Source organism: Paramormyrops kingsleyae, chromosome 13, assembly GCF_048594095.1.
Source record: "Paramormyrops kingsleyae isolate MSU_618 chromosome 13, PKINGS_0.4, whole genome shotgun sequence".
Classification (NCBI taxonomy): Eukaryota; Metazoa; Chordata; class Actinopteri; order Osteoglossiformes; family Mormyridae; genus Paramormyrops; species Paramormyrops kingsleyae.
In genome coordinates this window covers 18,946,086-18,957,147 of record NC_132809.1, presented here as the reverse complement: position 1 = coordinate 18,957,147, position 11,062 = coordinate 18,946,086, and the positions used below count along the sequence as shown (strand labels likewise).

The 11,062-nt window shown below is 41.2% G+C and overlaps 1 protein-coding gene and 1 long non-coding RNA gene across 2 annotated transcripts; both read left to right on the top strand.

Annotated features, from left to right (window-relative positions):
- Positions 1 to 986: 986 nt before the first annotated feature.
- LOC111846766 (globoside alpha-1,3-N-acetylgalactosaminyltransferase 1-like) lies at positions 987 to 9,414 on the top strand. Its single transcript, XM_072698710.1, has 6 exons — positions 987 to 1,027; positions 6,642 to 6,698; positions 6,898 to 6,951; positions 7,601 to 7,633; positions 8,176 to 8,310; positions 8,404 to 9,414. Exons 1-6 carry the CDS (start codon positions 987 to 989, stop codon positions 9,092 to 9,094), a joined length of 1,011 nt encoding a protein of 336 aa, XP_072554811.1. The 3' UTR covers positions 9,095 to 9,414.
- Positions 9,415 to 9,585: 171 nt separating this feature from the next.
- Positions 9,586 to 10,747, top strand: LOC111846799 (uncharacterized). The gene is made up of 2 exons (XR_011982268.1): positions 9,586 to 10,258; positions 10,359 to 10,747. It is a non-coding gene; the product is annotated as an uncharacterized lncRNA (long non-coding RNA).
- Positions 10,748 to 11,062: the final 315 nt, after the last annotated feature.

Genomic DNA, 11,062 nt, shown 5'->3' with positions numbered 1-11,062 from the left:
GTACACGCGACAGCCGGGTACACAGCACAACAAGTACAGTATCTACACAACAACTACACACTGGGGCTATTGACAAGTACTCTCAAGTATGCTGGGATATTCAAATCCCACTGGTGTTACACATATGAACATGCAGAGGTGGCATGATGGGCCAATGATTAGCAAACAGACCAGCAGACAGTTTTTATGTTCTCTCCATGTCATCGTGGGGTTTCCTCCAGGTACTCTGGCTTCCCCCAGCACAGTCCAAAAACATGCTGAGGTTAATTGGAGCTGTCAAATTGTCTGTGTGTGAATGGAGTGTGTGCCATGCGATGAGTTGGTGCAACATCCTGGGTTATTCCCTGCTATTTGCTTATAGCTTCTGGCATTGGCTCTTGACCACAAGGACTCTGCTTATGACATCATGCATACTGCTCCATCTGGGACTGGGCCTGAAGCAACGAGGAACGTGCATGGTTCCAGGTACAATGACAGCGTTGCATGAACTGTTGCACCAATGGAGTGTAAGGCCAGACATCGTAACTTTTTCTCCAGATACTGGTTAGAACACTCCATCTGGCTATTAGACTGGGGATGAAATCTGGAAGATGTGCTAGAGGGGCCCTTGTCCTATGCACCCCTGGGTCACAGGCTAGGAGAGAGGAGTTCCTCCATTGAATCATTCAAGAGCAGAAGAATTTCGGGACAGAGACGGTTTGGAGGAATCCCAGCCGGAGGGTGCAGAAACTGCTGTACCACCTGGACCGCCTCCTCGATACCCCAGGAAACGGCTCTCACAAAGGGTTCACCACTATAGAAAGCATCAAAGAGTGCAGTGGGACTCCATCCACAGGACACTGCCAGAATCCTGAACTGTATGGCAAAATCAGAGACAGATCGATTTCCCTGACATAGTTGCAATAACTCTCACGCCGCCTCTCTTCTTGACTTAGTGCGGTCAAACACATCTTTCATGTCTTCTGAAAAATGCGTGAATTGGAAAAATGTGCGACTGCAGTCCCAAGCTGCTGTTCCCCATTCCCTGGTGAGTAATGTTATCATGTAACCGAATTTAGAGCGCTTGGTGAGAAACGCGGAAGGTTGCAGCTAGAACACCGTCGAACACTGGGACAAGAAGACAACTACCTGGATCCCCGCTGTACTGGCCTGGTCGGTTTAAATGCAGCTTGCTTGCGTCGCAGTGTTACGTCCCGGTCTAGGGACGGGGCGTAAACAGTGGTAAGGTTCGGGAAACCGGGAATAGGGAGTTGGGAGGTAGAGTATAAGGAGGTCGGGGATAAATTAACACCCAAGGCGTTGATGGTAAAAGAAAATATGTGTATTTGGGGAAATGTGAACTTCAGGAGTGACACCGGCCAAAACAATAAATAAAACCCGTGTACCGACAAAACTTCCCTAACCTGAAAGAAAAATGAAACAAAAGACAAACGCTATCCTAACCCTCTTTAACCACAAAACAGGGACAAAACGTCGTACACGCAGAAAACAAATGGCAGTCACTCCCTACAACCCTTACACCCATACACACAGATATATATATATATATATATATATATATATATATATATATATATATATATATACAGTATTTACACCAGGCAACCAAGTCCAATCCGTAATCCTAAGAATAGTCGATAACCAGACAGTAGTCAAAACATGGGTAAACAAATACATAAGCCAAATAACCAAAACCAAATCGAAAACCAAAAGCATGAAAGTCGAAAGCCAAAGACAGGTCGTAACAGTACGTCAGAAAATGCAATAAGCAAAGGCAAAGCAAAGACAAAGCACGAGCAAAAGCTGTCACAGGGGGTGTTCAGGCGTCTTTTATAATCCGGGGCTGGAGAGGCGGGAAACAGGAACGAGGTGATGACAACCAGTCCATTCAGTTTTGGCACGGTTTTCGTGGTGAGAGATGGAAAATGTGGAACCAGAATCGCCAGTTTGGCGGAATGGGATCTAAAGGAGAAAAAGAATGGATACATATACCCACACACACGCATACGGACGTAACAGCAGAGACGATGGTAACATGGAGCGGTTGGAAAGCAGTTGCTACATCTATGAAGTGAGCTCTGACAGTCCAGAATGAAATTATTCCAGCAACATCTGAATCACCATCAGTTCACTTTGGTGCTGTCCAAGAAGGGCTCCCTGCTTCCACAGGGCTTCTGATAGGTGCTGAAGACTATTCTGGTCCACTGGGTCCATCGAGATCTTCCGTGAGGGATACACAGGCTGGATTACGATAGGGCATTTTTGTAACTACATAACTACAAGAAATTATATTCATGCAGGAGTCTTCTTCAGGTACATTTTCTGCTCCACTAAATTACTTGGTGAATTTCACACCTTACTTTGGATTTCAATGGTGGAGGTTGTCCTGAGTTTCATGAATCATATTTGTAACTGCTTGAAAATGGCTTCCTCCACAGATTCTGTCCTCGTCTTCTTCCTAGTATCTTGGGTTGGACATGAACACCTGGAATCCTCTGTTGAAATTAGCAATGTAAATGTGTGTAACTTGAGGTATGTCCCAAATTCACTGAAGGTTGCTGTTGTCAGACCTGTCCTTAAGAAACCAAACCTGGTTCCCACTAATTAGCTAATTAAGGACCTATTATAATCTTCCATGTATTATAACCTTCCATTTATTTTCAGAATCTTAGGAAATAGTTGCAATCTCTGTTCTTTTAAAAGAACAACATTAATGACATGTTCCAGTCAGGGTTTAGGCCAAATCACAGCACTGAAACTGCACTAGTGGGAGTCCATTATTGACTTGCTTATGGTGCTGATGATGGTTCTGTATCCCTATTGGTTCTACTGGACCTAAGCATAGCGTTTGATACTGTTGACTAAGATACTTTATTGGCAAGGCTAGAGTCTTTGATTGGTGTTAAAGGGCAGTCACTGCCAGGTTCCGTTCAGAGGTCCTCCAACTTACAAGAACCATCAGCAGTGTGTCCAAGAGAACAACGAATCCTCTGAATCCATCAGACTGAGGTATGGTGTCCTGCAAGGTTCTGTTCTGGGCCCAATACTGTTTACCATATAATAATAATTTATCCTTTATTGTCCCTCATGGGGAAATTCTTTTTATGCGAAGGGCAGCCACCTGCTGGAAAGCTGGGGGTTAAGGGCCTTGCTCAAGGAGCCGCAGACATGCTGAGACTGGGTTTGAACCGGCGACCTTGTGATTACAAGCACACAGGCCTAGCCCACTGAGCCAAACGCTGCTATACATATATACATGCTGCCCCTTAGTGATATTATTTCGGAAACATACTGGGAGTTTTCATCGTTATGCAGACGACACACAGCTGTACATACGACGAGCTGCCTCAGCTGTCAAAGATTGAGAAATAGTTGTCTGAAGTTAGGAGCTGGATGCCCAGTATCTTCCTTCCATTAAATCCAGTGCAGTGGAGTGGTGGTTCTGAGGCTAGGGATCTGTGCCAGTAACTGGAAGGTTGCTGGTTCAAATCCCATGAATGCCCAGAGTAATTCTACTCCATTAGGCCCTTGAGCAAGGCAAACCTGCAATTGCTTTGTCCTGGGTATGATGTTAATCTACATCCAGACCTATAAAGAGGTCCTCCAACTTACAAGAACTAACTTGGGGGTTGGTGGTAGGATTGGACTAGTGTGGGGCTGAGGTATCACTTACCACATGGTTGCACTCAGGTTCTCATCCCTGAGGTGGTTTGTCATGTGGTGGGTGTGGCAACACACTGTATCAGTGCATACTCCTTACCTCCTCATCAGAATAACCAAGCTTTAAATCCACTGCATTTTCATCCTATTTATGGCATACTCCACACATCCAATTCTAATATAGAACCAGTGCTGTACCACCCATTGCCTGTTTCATCATTCATATTTTTTAGGTGTGGTCAGGATGTTTGATGTAGCTTTGCACAAGTACTCTAAACGTCAGAATTTGCATCCAGGCTAATGAAGCTGTGTGGGCAAGGCTGTGAATCTATTTCATTTAAAAAGTTACCCTTGTGAGAGAAAATTGAAGAGGGTATATTTTTCTTAACTAGCTTTTAGATAAACTGCTTTTGAATGTATTTTTATATTGTTGCAAAAACGCCTGGGTGACAGACAGCAGACACGAGATAAAGAGGCTAAAAGAGAAGTGAGGCTTGAGCTAAGTGTTACACTCGGGTTTTGGAACATAGCACTTGTTAGAATTGACAAGAAATGCAGACTGGGGGACAAAGGCGTGAGCATCGAGCGCATGTAGCAGACATGGCAGGAACACCACACAGACAGAGGCCATGCAAAAGCCTAGACGCCTCCTCATGTGCCCCATGCCTGCAGCATGCTGATCACGTGACGTTTACATGCTTGCAAGATGCAAACTGCATAAGGCATATGTGTGTTACGACCTTGGCTCAAAAGGGCCACACATAAACCTGGAAACATGACATCCAGACCCAAAAGATGACCTCAACACACAGCTTAAAGTGTCTCATTATTTATTTGACCCATAGACATCAGAAAAAGGATGTGGCCAAAACAACAGAGAAAGAAAAGAGCACAAACCTACTACTACCTCCCTAACTTAACCACAACACAGGCACAACCCCCCCCCCCCCCCCTGAAAACAAAGGCCACCTTTTCCTACAGAGATCACACCGTAGTTTGTTCTGGTTCAGAGAAGGCGGTGCAAACTGTGAATGTACCCTTATAAAGTTACGTGTATGTTGACCAGGAAGTCTTTGGAACTTTACCACAGAGAACAACCATCAAAGTGGTTGTTCCCTTGAGCTCAGTAATAAATGACGTCATATTTCAAAGCACCGACTAAAGTGTCATGAATTTCTACGACACCCTTTTAGAGTAACATTCATTTAGATGCATTTTTATAAACTTCAATATTTTGAACAATCATGTGGTTTTGTTCCTTTATTCGACGACAGAGTCTATTGATTTTTGTAGGAATAACTATACTTGGGTGAGTAAACTACATTTTAATGTCATGTTGAGTTTAGATGGTTGTGAAAATTACTTATTTAATATAACCCATGCAACAGTCAATAAACAGATGCTTTTATTATATAATGCATATATACACCTGCATAAAATGCGATGAATGTATTAGAAACTTTATTTCCTTTATATATATATATATATATATATATATATATATATATATATATATATATCAGTGGTAATCAAAATTAGAGAATAAAACACGTTTTTGTCATATACAGTCACAGCTTATCCGAATTCAGTTATTCTAACGAATAAAAGAGATGTATTTTGTATTTCTTCAGGTAAAGCTATGCCACATCACAAAATAAATTGTTTAAATGAGAAATTTGAAGAAGGAATGTGATCAAAAATAGAGAAGTTAAAAAAAATTTGTAGAAGAAGCCTGCAAAATGAATTCTGTAAACATTTTGTGATGGATGCAACTTTCAGAAATGAATAGGAAGCGTAGAAGCCCTATATAATGGCAGCGGATATATTTCAAATGAAACCTGCCATAAATGTGTGTATGTGTGTGTGTATACACACATGCACACATATGTATATATTTGCAATGCAAATGCCCGATATATTGTGCAGATGCCTGATATATTGCATCACCAATAATAATGCAGGTAATATTGACAGTTAAACACAAGAAGACATTTTAGTGCCGCCTGCCTCTCACTCACAACGTATGATGATGATGAAGTATTTTCTATTTGGCACGCACACACACACACACACACATATATATATATATATATATATACACACACACACACACACAGATGCTCCTCACTTTATGATGGTTCAACTTTAACAATATTTCGAATGATGGTGATAAGTTGCAACAGAAGCACTACTTCTCATTTGTGGCTCATTAAATCGGTCGCACACACTATACCGTCCAACTTACTGTATCTGTGGACGTGTTGCTACGGAGTTTTATACGACGTAAAGCACTGCGCGTAATGTGTTATCAACTGATATTGCTAACAATGGCAATTAACCAGGCTAGAATTGGATTTCATAATTAGTCGGACTATTTGTCGGATTTCCGGTAGTTTGGGCTAATTGTAAGTGAACGAAGATAAAGACCATTTAAACTGAGGTACCTTAAATCTGGCTGACCAGAAAATCTTGCTTTTTGATATGGGTCCATGGTATTGCACTTCTGTGGCAGATGGAATGCATCCGACTCATGTTCAAGATGTTCAATAAACTCGTTAAGTGCATATATATTTCCTTTTTACTTGAGTCTGTTTGCTCATGCAAAATGAAATGTGATTAATGTAGATTAAATATGAATGATATTTAATCGTGATTAATCGAAATTAATCCACAGCAACCCTGTGATTAATCTGATTAAAAATTCTAATTGTTTGACAGCACTTATATATATATATATATATATATATATATATATATATATATATATATTTTGTTGTTGTTGTTAACTTCATGTAATAATGCTTATTTCATACCCTAAAGGGTTGCCCTCCTTGTTTTCTTATTTAACGATAAGAGGTAAGAACAAAAGCTCTGCTATATAGCAAGATGTTTTCCTTAATGCAGATCCATGAAAGTCTTAAATTGTCTTTTTTTAAACAATACAACCCTCTTAGTTAAGATTAATTTATTTTATTCCTCAGCTGGTCCATTTCCCTGTCCCATGTCAATTCTGATGGAAACATACCGCTCTGTCCAGTGTAAGTGTTTAAACATTTAATTCCATTGCACATTGAGTTAATCATGCATTAACACTGTCACTAAACACACCGCTCAGAAATCCTCCGAATATAAACACAAAGGCACAGAAATAGATTTTTGTCCGTTATAAAAGGTTTGTGTTTCTGTCCTCGTTATCATCATCATCATGATCATACAGTATACACCTCTGTCTTTCAGGCAGAGGAAGGTCCTCTTCAGGGATAGGAACTGTGACCTTGACTCTCCAAAGGGGTGAGATTACCGCTTTACACCATGCAGCAATTATTTATACCTTTTTTCATGGCTAATGCGGAAAAACTACTTCCAAAATGCATTCTCTACATAATCTAGTGATACCCTGGAATTGCTGGAAATGTAAAAACCTCTTCTATTCCTTATACAGTAGATAGCAGATCGGACAAATGTTTCCATTAATTTTTGCTTAGTGTTCATTTTTACTTGAGTGTTATTCAGTGTATTATTTAGCATTGAAATGTGATTGCTTTTCAGTCTAACACTGATGATGTCACGTCCAGCTCCGTCCAATCCTGGTGTGTGCCATGCCCACCTCGTTACCTCCTGTTTCTGCCTGATTGTTCTCACCTGTTGCTCGTTACCCTTAGCTTGTCTTGTGTATTTAGTCCACGTCTTGGTTAGTTTCCCCGAGTTCTAGCATTGATGTTGTTTTGCGTAGTGCCTGATCCTGTCCTGTTCTGCCCGTCTGTGACTATTAAATCCCCATTTATTGGACTTCACGACTGCGCTTGCCTGCTTCCCCATTTGCATGCACGCCGTACGTGACAGATGAGTTGTTAACCAATATTTAAAAACAAAATTAACAAGCACTAAAACAAACATATATGAAATTTAAAAAAGTAATTACATCATTCTGTATTTTCAGGTTACTTTACAAACAACCAGGTATAACATTGGGGTAAGAAAAACCGTGGATCAGAAAAAATGTGAAATCCTGACTTACAAGGAAGAGTCTTTCTTTCCATATTAAAAGACATTTGGTGAATGTCTGCATTACAGTGCCAAGCTGCCAAATTATTGCACAGTAAAATAAAAATAATAATTAGGAAATTCCAGGTTTGAAAGTCTGATTCACTCAAGTAAAGGTCAATGGAAAGACAAAATTGAACAAAGGTCAGTGTATTAAAACAAAACTGCTTTTTAAACATAGTTTTATAGTTTTTCTTAATCGGAGCTTGAATAAGATGCACACCAAATGCTGCAGTTAATACCTACAGTAATATCTTTTTAGCCCTTATGTTTCATTTGGAGAAGGGAAACTCATTTTGTGCTTTTATGACTGTCAGAGTTGACACAAACCAAATTAATAGATTATTAGATTATAAAACAGTTGAATTGTGGAAGAAGTCAGTAGCAGAACCACTTGAATATACCCTGTTCTTTGTGTTTCCAGTTGACAAGAGGAGCATGTTGACTTTCCACACACCTTCTGTTTTCTAGGCGCTGCGATGTGGTGGCTGTAACCCCCTGGTCGGCACCAATTGTCTGGGAAGAAACTTTTGACCCTGTTTTAGTTGACGCCATATACAAGCCAAAGAATCTGACCATTGCTACAACTGTGTTTGCCATTGGAAAGTGAGCAGAAAATTTGCAAGCATATAAACCTATTAATACAGAAATGAACTCTCAGACCACTAATCTAGATGTGTCTGTATCTGTCTCTGGAAGGTATATCAGGTTTCTGCGTGATTTCTTGGAAACAGCAGAGAAGCACTTTATGGTTGATTTCAAAGTGCACTATCACATTTTCACTGACCAGCCTCAAGAAGTGCCATCAGTGAATCTGGCTGCTGGAAGAAAAATCTTTGTCCATCAGGTGCCGAAGTTAAACCGCTGGCAGGACATTTCTGCTTCGAGGATGCAGATGATCCAGACCATCATTGAGGAGCAGCTTCACCGAGAGGCAGATTACATCTACTGCCAGGATGTCGATGCAAAATTCCACTTTCGCTGGGGTGCAGAGACACTGGATCGGCTAGTTGGCCAAATACACCCTTGGTTCTATGATTTGAGTCGCGACCAGTTTACTTATGAACGGCGTCCTGAGTCTACGGCCTATATTCCTCCTGGGGAGGGAGACTTCTATTACATTGGAGCCATGTTTGGGGGCAGAGTTGAGGAAGTCTATAAACTGGTTAAAAGGTGTCATGAGAATCTAGAAGCAGACAAAGCAAATGGAATAGAGGCAGCCTGGCAGGAAGAGAGCCACCTAAACTGGTACCTGCTTTACAATAAACCATCTAAGATTTTGTCCCCAGAGTACCTGTGGGATGACAAAAGGGATAAAACAAATGTTATGAAAGTTGTTCGCCTTTCACATATCCTGAAGAACTATGCAGAAGTAAGAGAAAATGCATAGGCTTTATACAAGCAAAGGCACAGCATGAGACTCAAAGGAGCACAGTATGCTTTCATTGTCAACACTCTCTGTGTTGTTGTGTCTTGTGAGAGAAAATTGACGAGAGGGTATATTTTTCTTAATTAGCTTTTAGATAAACTGCTTTTGGAATGTATTTTTATATTGTTGCAAGAACGCCTGGGTGAGAGACAGCTGACACGAGATAAAGAGGCTAAAAGAGAAGTGAGGTTTGAGCTAAGTGTTACACTCAGGTTTTGGAACATAGCACTTGTTATAGAACATAGCACCTGCTCGTACGATCCTTCCATGGCCACGCCCCCTCATTAGCTCATGTCAATTCCTGATTTCGTGTTATTTCTGAGTAGTCCTGTGTATTTAGTCCGCGTTCAAGTTTGTTTCCCCAGTCCGGTTGTGGCAGAATGGCTATTTTGGGTAGCTGTGCCTTTAAATCTGCGGGGTGATTATTGTAGTTAGAGGTAGCACCCTGTAACGGACCGCGAGTGTCCCTGTATGTGTTTTCCTTTCTTGTTATTTTGCTTTGGTAAAATTATATATATATATGTTTAATTCATTTTCTAATTCACGTATGAATATTTTATTCTGTATGTGCTTAGTATGGTTGTATGTGAATTTATGTGAGCGTACCTGTGCTTTTGAATTTTGTCCTGCGGGTGATCCCGTAGTTTGCATAAAAGGAGGTCTCTTTAAAGGCAGTTTAAAGACGTAAATGAGGGAAGCTGCTTGTTTGTATTGGAGGCTTAATTTGTACTTTGTTTGTATAAAGAAAAGGACTGTTATATCAATATATTTGCATTCCTTGGGGAGCGCAGCAAGGTACGTTTTTTATATTTATGATTGTAATTTGTATTTATGCATTAGATGTATGGCTATGTTTGTGTTTATTGAAGTTTGTATTTGCGTGAATTAGATCGTTAAATGTTGTGTATACGTCTCAAAACAGTTTTCACGGTGCTAAAATGCCTGACGAGACGGATAGAGTTGTCGCTGTCTGAGACTTCAAATAAAGGGAAAAACTTAAGCACCTGTCGAGACTCTCTGGGACCCAAGGGGCTGCAACATACCCTATAAAAGTGGCAGTGGTTGGCTGGGGACCTAACGCTGGCAAGGTGTTCTTCTGGTTACCTGACTTCGCTGTGGTTAAAGGTACTGTATGCAGTGGGCTGTTCTGCGGCTTTCCTTGCTGTTGTAGGTCACACCCGTGGCTGGTTGAATTTATTGTTTATTGTTATATGCTCTATTACAGCTGCGGTCTGGATTGCCTGCCCTACAGTTGCTGCTGCTTTGCCTCTTTTTCTGTATTGTGAATGTGGGGATTGGTGGATTGTAATTCCCTGTTAACTGGTTCTTCCAGGTTTAATTGCCTAGGGTGAGGGTTTTTATTAAATGTGTTTAAGACTGTTTTGGGTTGGTACGCCACTAGGGAGGAAGGGAACTTTGATGTGGTGGCGTTTTGTGTTGTGCGCAGCAGCAGGGCAGTAGTACGTGTGCATGGGAATTGTAATGCTTTTGTTCCAGGATGCCATCTTCTGACTGCTTTACCTCCCTATCCTGTGTGTACCAGCCCTGAGGTTTTATTTTGTAGTGTGGATGGTGTTTTATTATTGTGATTGTTAATAAAAGATTGTAAGTGGAGTCACGTCTCTTGCTGCCATGTATAACGGACCTGAGTGCCGTTTTGGAGTTTTATTTAGCTTAGGAACTATTTCCCAGGGTGGCGTAGTTGGTGTCTTAAGGGGTGTTTCCCCCAAACTCTTAGCCCAGTGCCGTGACACTGTCATTAACGTGTTTTGGATTTCCGTGTGCTCGGTCCTGCTTCTCCGCTCGCTGCTCGTTCGCCCTGTGCACGGTCATCACAGATGCTGCATTCGCCTGATGTCAGTAGAAGGTATCGTACGGCATATCGCTAGCCGGGAAGCAGAGCAAAATTCATAGCTGACTGCTGAATGC

Coding starts and splice junctions, on each gene's coding strand:
- LOC111846766 (XM_072698710.1), top strand. CDS start 987: ATGTGCGACTGCAGTCCCAAGCTGCTGTTCCCCATTCCCTG. Junction 6,699..6,897: donor AACATACCGCTCTGTCCAGT/GTAAGTGTTTAA, acceptor TCTGTCTTTCAG/GCAGAGGAAGGTCCTCTTCA. Junction 6,952..7,600: donor GACCTTGACTCTCCAAAGGG/GTGAGATTACCG, acceptor CTGTATTTTCAG/GTTACTTTACAAACAACCAG.